General features: G+C 36.3%; 2 protein-coding genes across 7 annotated transcripts in view; one reads left to right on the top strand and one right to left on the bottom strand.

The window, feature by feature from the left end:
- celf3b (cugbp, Elav-like family member 3b) overlaps window positions 1-17,874 on the top strand; it is a 63,303-nt gene that overhangs the window by 17,227 nt on the left and 28,202 nt on the right. For all 6 annotated transcript variants that reach the window (XM_058746566.1, XM_058746565.1, XM_058746568.1 and 3 more), the window contains exon 4: window positions 12,539-12,587. In XM_058746566.1, the coding sequence (XP_058602549.1) occupies window positions 12,539-12,587 (49 nt within the window). The remainder of the gene's footprint in view (window positions 1-12,538; window positions 12,588-17,874) is intronic.
- LOC131521636 (uncharacterized) lies at window positions 13,037-16,374 on the bottom strand. The gene is made up of 5 exons (XM_058746570.1): window positions 16,145-16,374; window positions 15,865-15,925; window positions 14,906-15,193; window positions 13,998-14,300; window positions 13,037-13,845 (listed from the first exon to the last, which is right to left on the bottom strand). Exons 2-5 carry the CDS (start codon window positions 15,914-15,916, stop codon window positions 13,541-13,543), a joined length of 948 nt encoding a protein of 315 aa, XP_058602553.1. The 5' UTR covers window positions 15,917-15,925; window positions 16,145-16,374; the 3' UTR covers window positions 13,037-13,540.

The raw sequence follows: 17,874 nt of genomic DNA, 5'->3' as shown, positions 1-17,874 counted from the left end.
TCGGCATGATTACCAGACAGAGTTAATGTAACAAAATTAGAGTAATATTAGTAAATAGGGTGCCACAAAGAGTCCTAGCCGAAATAGGTTCGACCAGGGCAACGGACGAAATCCCCAGGCGCGTGGCCAATCCAGAATCCATAAAATTGCCCTCTGCTCCAGAGTCAATTAACGCCGAGACCTGGAAAGCAGCTCCACAGAACCGTAGTGAAGCTAGAAACTCGGCACGACCACCAGATGGCAGTCGAGTCGTAGTAACGCTCACCATATGCTCCCCCTTGCATGATGAGCGTCGACCCGCTACAGGGCACGCAGCTGCCACATGCCCCGCCTCACCGCAGTAGAGACACAGCTGATTGGCCAGGCGACGGAGTCGCTCCCCTACAATTAGCCGTGCTCTTCCGACCTGCATAGGCTCCTCCTCCGGGAGGACGCGGCGTTGAGACAGAGTGTCACAGGTAGTCACCAACTCGACGCCCGTGACGCGCTCGCGGGGAACTCCTCCTCTTCGGTACCGGGAACGGAGGGCAATCCGGTTGTCGACTCGAATAACAAGTTCGATCAATCCATCTAAGCCCGCTGGCAGCTCCAGGGAATATATCTCGTCCTTCATGTTCTCTGCCAGGCCGTGGAGGAAGTGATCCCAGAGTGCCTTGTCATTCCAGCCGCAGGATGCGGCGAGCGTGCGGAACTCAATGGAGTACATGGACACGGACTGCTTGCCCTGCTGAAGCACTGACAAGGTTCGTGCCACCTCAATTCCCCGAGCCGAGTGATCGAACACTTTGCGCAGCTCCTCCGAGAACGCCTCAAAGGATTCACAGCAGGCCTGCTCGCCATCCCACATGGCCGTGCCCCACTCTCTAGCTTGGCCCAAAAAGAGGGTGATTACGTACGCTACCCTGGATACCTCCTTGGGAAAACAGGAAGGTTGGAGAGCAAAAATCAGCGAGCATTGGGACAGGAATGACTGACATGAGTTGGGCTCACCCAAGTAAGGAGCGGGCGGATTAAGCCGCGGTTCTGCATGGCGAGGAGCTGCTCCTTCTGGGCCAAGAGCGGGTGCTGCCGCCTGAGCTGCAGAAGAGGTGACATGTAGCTGGTCCAGCCGTTCCACCAGCTGATTCAGCAGGAGCGAAACCTCTGCATAGGCGCGATGAGAAGCCTCAAGTTCTTCCTGCTGCCGACCCAGTAGAATGCCCTGCTGCGAGAGGGCTCGGCGCAACACCGTTTCCTCTGCTGAATCCATGCGTGGTGAGTAGATTCTGTCAGGTGTGAGTGATAGAGGACTAGGTGATGCAGAGTAGAGAACGGAGAAACTTTATTTCTCCGTACCAAAATACAAAATAGCATAAACAATAATTAACAGCTGCTTAAGGAAGCGGAGATTCCAGAGCTGGCCGGCAGCGTCTGCAGACCATACAAGCTGCTGGATCTCCATACGACGAGTCCTGCAGCACATGGGAACAGAAGGTCAGAGAAAGCAGCATAAATCTTACACAGAGCACTAGCCAGGACAAAACAATCTACTCACAATGTGGAGCAGGAAAGTAGGGACATATAAGGGAGTGGGGGAATGAGCGACAGGTGGGGGAGAGTCAGCTCATGATCCGTGCACTCCGCTGATTGCCCAGACCACGAGCTGCCGAACCTGACGGGACAACACAGACAGCAAGAGGAGCCGGGAAGGCACCCTGACCCGTGACAGGATTTAATATACTGATACACATGCATTTTCTTTCTCAACTGTTTACGTTAAGACATACTGACTGACTGTGTTTACTAGGATATTCGCCAAATATCACCCCTATAAAGCACCCATATTTGTTCATGCCCATGTTGATTAGAGTATTAAAAACTTGAAAAGTATTAAATTAAGGTACATTTAGAACAGATAAAAATGTGCAATTAAGTTGCGATTAATCATGAGTTAACGCATGACAATCATGTGATTAAAATGTCTACACCTACCCTAACCCTAAACAATAGTGCAAAAACAGTATTTATTGTTGTACAGTGTGACAGAAATTATGCTATACTGACATACAGCTTTATCCCTTCTAGCCTTAACCACAAATCAGAAAGGAGAGTAGATTAACTTCGGAGGACTTAAACTTGAAAAATAGTGTGTTCCGCGGTTGAAATAAAATATGTTCTGATGTTCATTCATGTTCGTTTCGTGCTTTAAGTGAAGGAAAGTCCCCACAGGTACATTTTCGTATCGATCAGGTCGGATACCTGGGATACCAGGTAGGATAACTATAACAATAACAATAACTATATTAGCATTGACACCAGTGGATGATAACCATGATGATAACTATAACGATAACTACAGTGATAACGATAACTAAAGCACCACTGGATGATATTTAAAATGATAACTACATTAGTATCCACACCAACTATAACAATAACTATATTAGTGTTAATTTCACACCAACAGATGTTAACTATAATGATAACTGTAATGATAGCTATACTAGTGTCCACACCAACAGTCAATAACTATAACAATAACTATAATGATAGCTATATTACCATCCACACCAATGGATGATATCTATAACGATAACTAGCTATATTTGCGTCCGCACCAACACACAATGACTGTAATGATAACTATAACAATAACTAGGTTCAAACCAATGGATGATATCTATAATGCTAATTATATTATCATCCACACCTACAGACAATAACTATAATGATAACTATATAAGGATCCATATCAATGGACAATAACACTGTTATAAGCGCGCTGCAGTTCTGTCATAAATGCTCAAGCTCTTCAAAGTCGGTAGATTCTGATTGGCTGTCAGTGTTTTTATCATTCATCAGCTTGAGAAAAAATTGCTCGGAAAGTGATTCCAACGATACTATTACAAATGTGTAGTTATATTTATCGTTGTAAAGCTTTGTTGTGAACAGGCCTTAACAGTCACAAATTTTGCTATTTCTGATCATTTAGAAATAGTAGAAAGTTCCTGAATGAATTATGGTGTGTGTACCTAATTAACTACACTGTAGATCGCATTTTTATGTTTTCTGTTAGCGTTGCGGTTAGGGTGTGGGGTTAGTCTATAGAATTGATAACCAGCTGCTTATAAGAACAATAGAAATCTATGGAAGGCCCCCATTGGGATACAAAAGTAAATGTGTGTGTGTGTGTGTGGTGAAGCATGTTTATGTTTTTATGAAGGCATATATATCATTAGCTAATTACACTTTGGAGGGGAGGGGGGGGGGGGATTGTAAGGACATAAATCACAAACACATTAGTCTAAATGTAATTAGTGACCATTAAGCACACTATGCTTTTCATCTGAATCTACACACACACACACACACACACACACACAAACAAACAAACTGCTTTTAGAAAACAACTTGCATGCACTACCCAGCCCTAAAATTCATTTACATTTAAATGATATAGTCATATTCATGGCTTATACCACTCCCTTCCCAGAGTGACTCAGGCAGTGTCTCTTGGAGTGCAGAGATGAGGAGGCTCATATCGGCGCTGCCAGTGGTCGTTCTGGGACAAACACTGTCTGATAATGGACTGTAATGGATTGTGGGTAGTGAGGGGGTGGAGCAGAGGCTGTGCTGTAACAGCACACAGAAGCAGTGACATGAATCCAATGACAGCAGCTGCTGGAGTCCAGAGTAAAGCCAAGAGGATTTCTAGAGGTCAAACAGGAGTCACGCAGCAGAGTTTGGGATGGGTGTGCAGTGAATTCTGATTGAGCAGTGAGTAGCATAGAGATATACAGTAAAGACGTACTAACTAGAGCTTGGAATAAAATGACAGATAATAGCATACAATCTAGCCTGTTCATTTAGTGTACTTAGTTTACAACGTAGTTGTATTAGTAAATTGAGTATACAATCAAAAAGTTTGACATGCTGCTTTCTAGGGCTGCAAGAACTAATCGGTAATAATCGATAATAAAAATCATTGGTAACACTGTACAATAAAGTTCATTAGTTCACATTAGTTAACTACATTAGTTAACATGAACTAACAATGAACAATACTTTTACAGCATTTATTAATCTTAGTTAATGTTAATTTCAGGATTTACTAATGCATTATTAAAATCACGAGTTGTGCTTGTTAACATTAGTTAATGCCCTGTAACATGAACAAACAATGAACAACTCTATTTTTATTAACTAACATTAACAACGACTTATAAATAGTGTAATAAATGTATTGTTCATTGTTTGTTCGTATTAGTTAATACATTAACTAATGTTAACAAATGACACCTTATTGTAAAGTGTTACCAAATCATTGACAATGAATGTCATTACTGATTAGTTGCATTTGCCCACCGTGCATGGAAAACTTCTGCCAGTCACATCAAATTATACCACTGAATAACGCATTTCTATGGACAAAATGAATCTACATTAATCTAATAGTGGAAGAAACAGAGTGAGCTGCTTCGGAAAGGTGCATGATCCAAGCTGCCCCAAACATGCCATAAACAATTTTACTGTATTATAATTAATATTTTGTTTAATTTTTTTGTTTAAATATATGTTATTGGATGTTAAATTTAGGTGTAATTCAAGCATGTTATGATAGTAACTGTAAAGGAATAACAGCGATTAATTGAATATAAATTTAAGACTTTCCTTACATTTACAGAATAAAGAAATGACAGTAACAGGTTAATGTATTCAGAGTGAATGTGTGTGTGCATGCAGAACATTCCTCTCATCTGTTAACACTGAGTTTGTTTTTTCTTTATTATTTCCATTTTTAGTGTAGGGATTTAAACTGTCCTTTGTCCATTTGTCTATTTAAACTCTCAATTTAAACTGTGCTTTATAACTCTTTTGCACATAATTTATAGTATAGATATAGATATGTTCACCATACAGTATGTTTATAGCATTCAGTTGGCACGTCTATTTGAAGCACAGCATTGGGCAGCTTGTGGAATAGTGTATGTTGTCAATAAAAAAGAATGACTTTTTATCTGATTATTTGAAAAAAATAATCGGCCAACTAATCGGTTATCAAAATAATCATTAGTTGCAGCCCTACTGCTTTCATGCTGCAAGATGCTGAAAAACTGAAAGATGTGATACATAGCCAATGGTTTACATAGACTAATAATTAATCAGCATATCATGCAATTAATTAAATTAAAGTCCTAATAGATAGATGCATACAGACTGTACATATACAACTGCTCAAAAGTTTGGGGTCAGTAAGATTTTTGAAATAAATTAATACATTTATTCATCAAGGATGCATTAAACTGATCAAAAGGGACAGTAAAGACATTCATAATGTTACAAATTATTTCTATTTCAAATAAATGCTGTTCTTTTGAACTTTCCATTCGTCAAAGAATCGTGCAAAATAAAACGTGTCACAGTTTCCACAACAATATGAAACAGCACAACTGTCATTGATAATAATCAGAAATGTTTCTTAATGTTCAACATATGAGAATGATTTCTAAAGGATCATGTCAGAAGATCTCATCCTAAGAAGATCAGAAGAAGTCTGAAGGACACTGAAGACTGGAGTAATGATGCTGAAAATCAAATTCAGCTTTGATCACAGAAATAAATTACATTTGAACATATATTCATATTGAAAGAAGTTGTAATAATATTTTATTGTTTTTACTGTATTTCGATCAAATAAATGGATCAAATGCTTGATGAGCAGAAGAGACTACTTTACCTTAAAAAAAAAAAAAAAAACTAACCCCAAAAAGCTGAATAATAGTGTATGCACCCACTTAATAACTAAACTTTTGAAACCTCTATGAAGATCCAGTTTTAAATTGCAGTCAGATTTATGTTTAAGATCTCAATTTGTGTCCAATTCCTAATTGATAATCTCTTTTTCTCTCTTCTCTGAAGCATAAAGGGATTGGGGCAGTGAGGAGAGATGAGATGAGAGGAGAGGAGTTGAATGAGCTCAGGAAGGTCAGAGGGAGAATGAAGAGATGAATAGAGCTGTGGGAGGATGGGAAATAAACCTTTGCCTTAATGAGAGAAATACAGCTGTCAGTCTGCACTGAGGCATCTGACAGGGTTAAACTGATGTGACACACAGTGTTTGTGGGCATTTCCTGTTCTGAATCTGCTTTTATCAGCTTCTAGGGAATCTGCTATAGTGAGGATCTGAACAACAGCAGCTCTTTTAGGAATGTGTGTCTGAATGTGCAGTCATTCTAATACATACAATATTATCACGAAGCCATGATGCTCTCAGAGGGAAATTATTAATGCTGCTTGTTGAGGCTCATGCAGTATCAGATCTTGAGCTTTGTTGAGGAGAGCTGCACTGTTACATTTATATCACACTTAATTTTATCTACTCTGTAAAACTGGTGGCATGCATTTGTTACCTTGAAGAGCTATTTACTTAATTTAACCTACAATTTTGTTTTGTTGGTATAAATGATTTTTTAAAAGTTTATTCAGTGATATTACATACTGTAATATTGACTTAAATAAAACCAGTTGACTTAGGTCACTCTTTTTTTTTCCAGAATATCATAGCCACATAGACAGTGCAACACGTTTTTGTATTAGTATTAGTAACACACTCTCACACTATAAGATAGAAGATGGAGGGTTGCTAGGGAACATGAATGATGCAACAAGTGAATGTGGAGTGGAAATGTTTGGGAGAGAAAGAAAAATCATATTGTGTATGCTTGTGTTGTAAAATTAAATGTGTGTGTGTGTGTGTGTTTTATATTGTAATCCAACATGAAAACAAAATATCAAACTAGCTTCACACACACAGTGAGGAGGTTCGGTCCAGTGACTGTATGTTGGCTGGGGATGGAGGGAGAAAAAATGCAATTTGTTGAATAATCCTCAGATTTAATACTGCATAATCCATGAAAAATCCTTTCAGAATGACTGCAGGGTCGAGATTTACAGAGCGTGTGCTTCTTGCTGTGTGTGTTTTGTAGGAGGAGTGTGTGTGTGTGTGTGTTTTGTAGGAGGAGTGTGTGTGTGTGTGTGTGTGTGTGTGTGTGTGTGTGTGTGTGAGCGAGTGCATGAAAATCTATTTATGTGTGAGAGAGACTTAATATAAACCCTACAGATGTGTTTAAATCAAACCCTCATCTAGCAGGATTATGATGAGGTGCCTGAGGATTCTGCTGCGTGTACGTGTAGATATGCTTTATTAAATAATCATTTTAAATTTCACCTAGAAGAGAGTGTGTTATTTGATAGCTTTTTTCAGTATATCATTGTATGCATGTATGTATTTATTTATTAATTACCCTCCAACCATCTGAGAGTAGAGGATGGGTGTTAGTCATGTGATGAAAGCTCTGCAACTGAACTACTGAAGGTCAGAGCAGCTTCACTAAGTGACTGGGTCACTCTTATTTTAGTATCATCCATATACTATTATAGGTTTTGTTAATAACTTAGAAAATAAATTTTATTTTATTTTTATATTTTCATTTTAATTTTAATTAAGTTTTAGTAATTTCACTGTGTGTTTTTACCATAATTTTTTTTATGTCTATATGGTTTAATTAAGCTTTAGTTTTTACTTTTAGTTTATTTAGTTTGAGGTTTTTTTTAATTACATAGTATTTTATTTCACTTAATGTTTTTTTGTTCTTTCTTTTTTTCTTTTATGGTTTTAGTTATAGTTATAAATGATGCACCATTTGCACCTGTTGGGCCATTAAAAAACAAAAAAACACAGACCCATACTGAGTTATCAACAACCTGTAGCAACCACCTAAAAGAAACTATCTTGCAACACCCTAGAAAACACCCAAACGTTTGTTCAGCCAGAAAGGCATGGACAAATATTTAATGTTTCAAAATATTTAATATTTCTGTTCTTTTCTTTCCTGCTCTCATCGTTCTCTTCCTCTTCTATTTGTTCTTCTCTCTGCTGTGCCTCTCTCTTCCTCATCCTTTATTTAACCACTGATTTGAACTGTTGCCCATGGCAACAAGCATCCTTGTTTACCTACCTTCAGCATGATGATGTGGTCAGCTATGCTGCCATGACAACGGAGGAGGCTGTTGCCTCTGTTACCATGGCGATGATGCAGAGTGTCACTGTGTTACAGAAATAATGAATAGCAAATGTTCCAGAAATGTTCTGTTCCTAGTAAATATAATGATGGTGCAAGCGGCCCTTGGACTGACAACTAAGAAATGTCTTGGGGGTTTTTACTCTTTTTTTTGTCTTGTTTGTTGATGTTGTAGATCATTATTTCTCAATCGTTGTCTGAAGGCCCTCAACTCTCCTCATATTTGTCTATCTCACTCCTCATGTTGTGCTTTTCTCTCTCTCCCTCATTTCTCATTCATGTCTTCACTGTGTTGTCTATCTGCACTTTGTCCTTCACAGTCTCTCAGTCCTCCTGTATTCTCAGTATCTCTATCTCTCTCCATGACTAAGCACATCGCTGCACTCGTGACATTTTACAAATGAGCTTCGTGACTCTAGAAAACTAGAGCGTGTCTCTTCTCTCCCTCGCTCTCGCTTTCACTCCTACACTGATAAAACGCTTTGCAATTTCAGCAGAAAGGCATGTGGAATACTACTGTTGAAACCTGTTAACTAAGTTACCTTGCCATATATAATAGGCTATAGGCCTATTGCAAAAATTATATTTTTATATATATATATATATATATATTTATGCCATGGTCTGTCTGAATACTGGATTCTGATTATCTGGCAGGTGTTGATTAAATTCATTGAACTGCACAGGTAGTTCCAGGTCAGTTTAATCACATTCCATATTAATGTGCTTCCTATGAACATTGGTAACCATAGTAACATACAGTTACAGGTGAATGGTAATACAGACGAAAATAACCGTCATTTTTATCATTCCAGTCAGCTCCGCTGCGCGTCGGGTGGTTCTTCGCCTCCACGTCGTGCATTCAAATCATTTAATGCACAGCTAGCCGTTGATTATCCCTTACATATATATATATATGCTGACATTATCTATTATACAGTATATTCATAAGACAAAATGTGCAGTAAAAATAAAATAAAATGTTAATATGTGTTAAGGTAAAAATGCAAGCCACAGTTTAAGAGGGAAAAAGAGGTTCCCGTCGTATTTAATGAGTGTATTTTATTAAATTGATATTTTTCTTATTTTTGTTGCTGATCGTGTACGTATGTTGGAGTCTTTTATGTTACATTTTGCATTTTACACCTGTGTTATTGTGGTGGGTTATCAGTGTACTTCAAGCAGATTTTAGGTTAATGTGTAAATCAGTAATTAATGTGTATCAATGACACCTTAAAATAAGTGTTACCATATAATGTAATGTTATTATGTATGTCTGATTTATGCACACACTGTCAACAGATAAAGCGGTTAATTTGATCACTAGTTGATTTTAAATACACTTAAAGAATGCTCTGTATTAGTCTTCATCTTTTCTTAAAATCTTGTTTATGTCAAGAGCTCTCTCTATCTTTTCATTATATATTACAGTCTTTATGTTTTACTGTTATTTTTTTCTCCCATTCCTCGTGAAATCAGTCTTGGTGGTTTTATTTTGAGCCAGTTGAGCCTGTTATTTGATCAATCAAGTTTTAGTCCACTAAACATCTGGGAAGTTTAGTCTATCTTTAGTCAGTTAAAAACTGTATTTCACATTTTTTGTCATGCTGCACAATGGTTAAACTAATTATCACAATTATTCTGCTCAAAATTTTAATTGTGCTTGCTGATCGTGATTGTTGTCATTTGAGGAATTACAGACTTACTGTATATATTACTATTGCACTTTCACCTATAAGCAAAAATCTTGAGAATGTCAACCAGGGGCGTATGCAGCGGACGGGCCTGATGGGCACAGGCACGGGCGTCATGCCCATTCAAAGTGAGGGGCACGTGCCCCTCAGATTTTTGAGCCAAGTGGATTTTGAATGCAGCTTCCAAAAGACAAAAAATAGCCGATTAATATTTTCTATATTTAATACAATCACACCGGCGTGATTAGAACGATCAGTGCGTCTATCATCAGCTGCTAAATTCAAATCTGCGTTCGCTGGCTGGCGTTCTACAGCACTGCATTATAACCAATCACACACGACTCTATTGAGCTATGATTGCAATGACCAATCAGAGGCGTTCAGATGAGTCATCGCTAAAATGCTGGTGTTTTCTTCACTTGCTCGCTGACTGACTACCTCTTTCTGGCAAATTCTCTCGTCAGAAACAACAAAGTGCAAATGTGTGTACGAATATGTAAGTAAGACATTAATTTGACAGTGTAAACAGCTTCAGTGATTTTAATGGGAGTTTTTGAGAGTGCTTGAGCTCTAGACTGTCAGTAAAAATGTTCTTTGATCTCTTTCTGTGCAATGAAAGTGTTATGATTAGTAGCCTAACTTACAATGTTTTTATTCACATTAACTTTCAATGTTAAATTCATGTGAAATATAAAGTCAGTCGTATTAAAATATGTTATGGCATGAAACCTGTTTATGCATATTTAATAGATTACATTATTAGGTTACTTTGACCATCGCCCACTAGATCGACTAACATAATCTATAAAGTGAGAATCAAGATATTTCACCAGCAGTTGCCAGTCGTCCTCACAATGATTAGCCTATTTTTATTTTTTTTTTTTTTTTATAAATTTTGTGACGGAAGCTGGCGATAATCTACACCTGTTTCCTAATTTGTAGGCCTATTAATTTAAATAACTAATTAACAAAAAAATCACAAACATGACATTTCTGAATAAAATAATTTTACATACATTACTTTCTAATTTGGCATTTTCAATTAATGTAGGCCTGTTACATTCTTCTTATTATTAGGCCTATTATTATTATTAAGTTACTTTTATTTTTAAATTAATAGGCCTATTACAATTAATTTGCCCTGCAATAATTTCATAGCGCATCACTGCTGCAAGGATAATAAAAGATTGCTAACTCCTCATTGAAAATGTTTTTAAAAAGGTCTTTCAAAACAGGTTTATTATACAATGAATTATAGGCCTATAATTAAAACGATTAACACTGCAATCATCAATGAAAAAGCTTTATTTCAAGCACCGAAATAAACAACCTGTTTAACACGAAATAGGCCTATGTTTCTTCTCTTTTCTTTCTTTCACTACCCTATGTTCGGGCCACAAGAGAAATAAATTAAAACATTTAGCTATTTATTTCACCTCCGTATTCATCTACGTATTATCCAAATTTTAAAATTTCACATTCTCTACATTATGAAAACTGGTACAACTCAAAAGCTAAAAGAGCAACATTAGTTCACTTACACACTAGTCCGTTACTGATTACAAGGTACATAACAGTAATTGTAGTTAGTAATATAATCTGTTGGATTACACACATAGGTAATGTATTCAGACTACTTTTAGATTACTTTTGGATTACTTTTGACCTATACTTGTATAAAAATATTTTCCATTCTTTGTTGTCAACATCATGAAGTGCATTAAACATGATAACACCAGGGTTTCCCAAACTGGGGTTCCTCAAAGAACTGCAGAAGAACTAATTGTGTGACCTTTTCATTTTCTGTGTAATTATAGAGAGTGTGCAGATCTAGAAGACTTTCTGAACGTATATGTATATTCTGAATGAACTTTTAAGAGAGAGAAAAAAAAAGAATCAATACATTATGAATAATTTACAGTAACAGTAACTGTTTGTTTTATTATTTATCTATTATCTTTGATAAATTACTTATATCTATTATTTATTTATTTTTATTATTATTTATTTATCAATGTATTTATTTATTTTAGGGTGTTTTCATATTTTGATTTTCATGCTTGTATTAAAGTGTATGTTTTCTGGTATGTACATGCTCTTGTTTGTTTAATATAGTTGTAGACTGTGGGTGGATGATTAGGGGAGTAAGCTGTTGTTTGTCTGTTTAAGTAATTTTTTTTTTTTGTGTGTATTACTTATGTGTTGTATTTTGTATTGTATCATGTATGCGCTATTGGGTCCCTCGAAAATGAGATGGAGGATGGGGCCTTTCCCTTTAATAAAATTCAAATTCAAATCAGAGATATCAATAACAAAATGAACACTACTGGCAGTACCATGGCAATGCATTATAAACCACTCTGGTTCCCAACATCTCACTGGCAGATTCACACATTCACACACACATGCTGTTCAGTGTAATCCAGCGTGTCTCTGTAATCCGGATGGCCATCATTCTAAAGCTGATCTCTACAATCCTGTGCACATTAGTTGAAGTGCAGGGTGCAGCATGTTCAAAAGGTCACAGGATATAAATACTGAAGAGCATATGGAAATCAGCATTAAGCATTAATGCAAAGTGAGGGACCACAGATTGCTACGGTATGTGCTGGCATGGGAAAAAATAGGTGTAGAAGTCATCAAGGTTGTGTAAAAATACAAGGCTATGGTTATGTACTGTGTATGGGAAGCCTGGACGCATTGGTAAAATTGTCTTGTATGTTGCATGAATAGAGACTGTATGTTGTGTAAATTGAATTCAGTTTATTCATGTTTGTTTTTCAGATGAATCGGCCCATTCAAGTGAAGCCTGCAGATAGTGAGGGGAGAGGAGGTAAATCGTCTGTTATACATCTTTATTTGGCTTATTATAAAGATTTCTTATGACATAGTGAGATCTTCTGCTCATCAAGGCTGCATTCAGTTGATCATAAATATAGTTATATAAATAATGTATATATATATATATATATATAAACTATAGAGTGATACTGTGAAATGTTTAAATTTAAAGTAACCATTTTCTATGTGAATATCTATTAAACTGTAATTTATTTCTGTGATCAAAGCTGAATTGTCAGCATCATTACTCCAGCCTTCAGTGTCACATGATCTTCAGAAATCATTCTAATCAAGTCTAATAATGAGAAATGTTTCTTGAGCAGCAAATCATCATTAATACTCAAAACTGGCACCTGTACATTTTATTCATCTGAATACTTCCATCGGTTTGCTGATACAACCTTATTGTTCAGTCAGCATTAGAAACTACGATACTAACACTACTGGTAAAAGTTTTAATGAAACATTTCATCTACTACAAGTAACACTCTATTCAGAGTCAAAACAGAGTGCTAAACATGGAGCTAGACGAGTGTTTTGATGAGACAGTCTGTTTTTAAAGGAACAGAGGAAGTTAATGCACTGTGTGAACATTACAAAGAAAACATTCAATAAATTAACATTAAAAGGGCTAATGCTGTGAGATTTCAAAAGTGAAAGAGAAAAAATATATACATTTTTGGTCTGAAAGTCTGTCTTTGACACACACTGAAACCGTCGTCAGTTATTCCATGCTTAATTAAAACAGTTTTTCACAGTAAACACAGTAAACACGTAAATGTGTTCCTGCTTCTTCCACAAAGATTAAATTTGCCCCACTAAATCAATATTTGAAATAACTTTTTTTGCAGTCGGTTATGCAGCAGAAATTCTGTGAAAGCTCTGTTGCTTGCAGTGTGAAACAGGCCTAGCTGTCTGTATCTTCACAGGCCTCATTTCACCACATTAAAAAATAATAGGCCTGGTGTTGGAAGGCTTATTTTCCATGGAGTCGCTCTCCTGAACAGGATGAGTGACCTCCGACTGGCTTTCATTGACGGGTGTTGTTGGGCTGGTAGGAGACATCAGCATACGGTCGGTTTCAGGGGTGTCATCCGCTGTAGTGGACGTGGATTGACGTTTGCGTACTTCTGTGGTGATCAAATATGTCACACTGATCACCAAGACGGGCCCAAAAACTACAGTGAGCGTGATCAGAATTGCTTCATTGCAGCTGGAGTGTGTCTGGTCTGCTGGACCGGAGCGTTTCTCTTTGTGAATCAAACAATAGAATCATGCTTAAAGACACTGACTGGTTTTTCAGGGTGAAAATACAGTGCAAAATGCACCAGATTGTTATTATGCCAAAGTTGACTGGTAAAATGAAATGTAATACAGTGCAATCAAGTTTCCCATGTCTTACCGTTGACATGCAGCACAGAGGCATGTGGGTTTCCTTTAACCGTTTCATCATCCACAAAGCAACGGTATATTCCAGCATCTGCCTTGCGAACACGAGTGATGGTCAAAGAAAAATTGCCGGTTTTGAAGCAGTTCTTCTCCAGCGAAGCTCTTTTCTCGTAGCCTTTGCCAGGATTCACGGATCCGTCCGTCTTATAGTGCAAAACTCTTTTGTTGTTATGCAGCCAGGTCACATCCTTGGCATCGTGTGCATAACAGCTCAGGGTGATGTTGTCCATCTCTACCGCGCTCTCGTTTAGAGCATCTATAGTATAGGGAACATGATTTAAATCAAAATCAATTGATGATCATGAGCTAATGATCTACTTAAGTAGCTCTTTTATACACGACCAGTCAAAAGTTTGAGGTAATTAAGATTTTTTAAAAGGTCTCATTTATTTATCAAAATACAGTAAAAACAGTAATATTGCAAAATATTATTGCAATTTAAAATAGCTTTTTTCTATGTGAATATCTGTTAAACTGTAATTTATTTCTGTGATGCGCAGCTGTATTTTCAGCATCATTACTCCAGTCTTCAGTGTCACATGATCTTCAGAAATCATTCTAATATGCTGATTTACTGCTCAAAAAACATTTCTGATTATTATCAATGTTGAAAACAGTTGTGCTGCTTCATATTTTTATGGAAACCGTCATATATTATCATTAAAAAGCTGAAATAATGCAAGGATGCATTAAATTGATCGAAGCTTAAAGACATTTATAAATTATTTATATTTCTATTCATTAAAGAATCCTGAAAAAATGTTTCATGGCTTCCACAAAGTGTAAAAAAAATCTAATTTCTTTGTAAAAAAATCTAACTTTTGACGGGTAGTTTATGAATCAGATACAGTAGATACTCACATAAGACATCCAGATTGACTGGAGTTTTATCCCCATCACAGATGAACTCATAGGGCCCCTGGTCCATGTATTTGGCTGATTTGAGAAGCAGCTGGTTGTCTTTACATGTGAATTCTTCCTGAAAACCTTTTTCAGTCGTGAACGCATGGTTTTTGTATGTGGCGATAGTGGTGTCTGTGGGGGGTCTCTTTCTCCATTCAGCGTGATGACAGCCGCTGGCGTTACCGGGGAATGTGTACGCTTGGTTTAGTAACACAAAACCAGACGGAATACTCTGGCAGAACGCTCCTGAAACAGAATCACAGAAGACATAGACACTCGAATGAAGGGGATTTTGGTTACACTTTTTTGAAGGTGTCATTGTTACAGTGCAATTACACAAAAAAGCACTGAGCAATATTAATTAACAATACACTCTTAAAAATAAAGGGTCCTTATTGGCATCCGTGGAACCTTTTTATTGCACAAAAGGTTCTTTATGGTGGAAAAAGGTTCTTTGGATGATTAAAATGTTCTTCACACTAAGAATAAACTGGTTCTTTTAAGAATTGATCACTGAAATATTCTTTGAGGAACCAAAAATGTTTTTTTCTGTGGCATTGCTGTGATAAACATCCCTTTGGATCTTTTATCTTTATTAGAGTGTATTAACTATAGATTTAAGGTTAGGATTAGGTTTGATTTAGGGTTAGTTGTTTGTAATTTAGCTGTTATTATATAGTAAGTACATGTATAACAAGGACACTGTAAAATAAAGTGTTACTGGGAATTTATTGCAAACAGCAAGGCAAACATACTGTATAGTGCACAGATTACTCAACCAAATGCATATGAAATATACAGTATAGTGACTTAGTACTGAATATCAGTGTGGCTGTGATTATGGGTAATTATACAGTATAAAGACACAACAAACAAACTAATTAAAAAAGGGAAAGACAAAAAAAGAAGTTTCTTACCTTCATTAAGGACAGCCAGAAATGCTGAAACCAAAGTCAGAGTAGCCTTCATTGTGATGCACTGAAACACACATCAGCAAATACTATTACATCATGTCAGTCATCGTGCTCAGCTTTAAATACACTCAATGCAATAATTCACATCACACTTGTGGGCTGATCGTTAAGATTAACTGCAGATTTATTACAGTCTCCTGATTGTAATGATAAATTTGTATCTGACAGGTGAGAACAACCGTGATTCTCTCTAACGCGAGACCAAATATTTAGTTCAACTCACTGCAAAAGCACTCAGCAGCAACAATTGAAAGGTCCAAGTGCCGAATAGAGTCGCTTTTTTTCCACAAAATGACCATAAAACGTTTTAAAACTTTATTGAAATGCCATTTCAGCGCATAACAACAAGGTGTCTTCACTTCCGCGGTCCTCTGTGTTAGACGGAGAGAGAGTGAGAGAGAGCTCCTCCCAGAGAGCTGTGGCAAGACATTTGAACATTTAAATTAAAACTAACCAGACTTAAAAAAAAAAAAAAAACCCAGTATAGTTAATTTTAGCATTTGTATGTTACTGGTACTTAAAAAAACAAAAACAATGTAATATAACAATGACCATTGGGTTTTCAACAATAAACATGCATTTCTTTTACTAGAAAATATAAATGCAAGGACTTTTAATTTTAAAAAGTTAACTCATTCCAAATTTAGTAGGCACTCATAATATTTCTAGTAGCTTTTCTCTATAGTATGCCATCAATGTTAAATAGTAATGCAGCAAAAGACAGATGAGATTTCTGTTTCAAAGTTTTATACCAATACAGTTAAAGCAACAGATGTCAAAACGGCCTGCCATACACTCTTAAGAAAAATGGTTCTAAACAGTTACCAGAAAAGGGTTCTTCAGCTTGTAACAACAGCAGAACGCTTTTTGGTGCTAAATAGAACCCTTTTTATAGGGTTCCATAAAGAACCATGCTTTGAAAATGCTATATAGGACATTAATGGTCTTTTTAATGATAGTTTATTTTCATTAATATTAGTACATTAGTATATTTCTATATACTTTAATAGTATTATTAATATTAGATTTATTAATATAGTTTTTACCCCTCTATCTGCCTGGTCTTATATTATTTTGTAGCCTCTATTAGGGTTTTACATATTAAAACAAAAACAATAGCATGTCAATTAGGTACTTTTATTTATTTATTTATTTTTAATGACATGCGAAATTGTAACAAAAATGACAGTGCTCTAACAACAGTTATTAGCAGAACACATTAATAAATGACACTTGACATTGAACATAAATAAATACTTAAAGAAAAAAATACTTAAAACAAACTAGAAACAGAAAATAGTGTGATGAAGACCAAGTTCCAGTGAAATACTGTATTTTCATAATCCTCTATGATGCCTGAAAGTCCATCATTATGCATATTTTGGTGTAATTGAGTGGCAGTTTCTCTCTGCAGATGACGAGGTTGTAGGATGTGACATAATCTGAAATGCACAGTTGAGTGATATAAAGTCATGGGATAGCTGTGACTGGGTATGTTTATGCATAAACCCAAGTAATAACAGTAATAATAATCATCATCTCACAAATAAGTGTAGCCTATTAGGGTTTTACATTAAAACAACAACAAGAACAATGTTGTGTGGATTGGGTACTTTTTTATTGACATGTAATATTGTAGCAAAAATGTCAGTGCTCTTAACAACAGTTATTAGCTGAATACATTAAAAAATGACAATTGGCAATGAACATGAATAAATACACAAAGAAGTAAAACAAAATAAAAACAAAAAATAGATGTGATGAAGACCAAGTTCCAGTGAAATATCTTCATATGCCTTTAAGTCCATCATTACGGTGTGACTGAGTGACAGTTTATCTGCAGATGAAGAGGTTGTGGGATGTGATGCATCTGAAATACACAACTGAGTTTAGACTTACAGTGTGTCCTTCACAATCGTAAAAGAAAAAAAGTTATATAAAGTCATGGGATAG

Source organism: Onychostoma macrolepis, chromosome 16 (assembly GCF_012432095.1).
Source record: "Onychostoma macrolepis isolate SWU-2019 chromosome 16, ASM1243209v1, whole genome shotgun sequence".
Classification (NCBI taxonomy): domain Eukaryota; kingdom Metazoa; phylum Chordata; class Actinopteri; order Cypriniformes; family Cyprinidae; genus Onychostoma; species Onychostoma macrolepis.
Note: the sequence above shows the minus strand (reverse complement) of the source record. Positions and strands in the feature narration are given on the sequence as shown.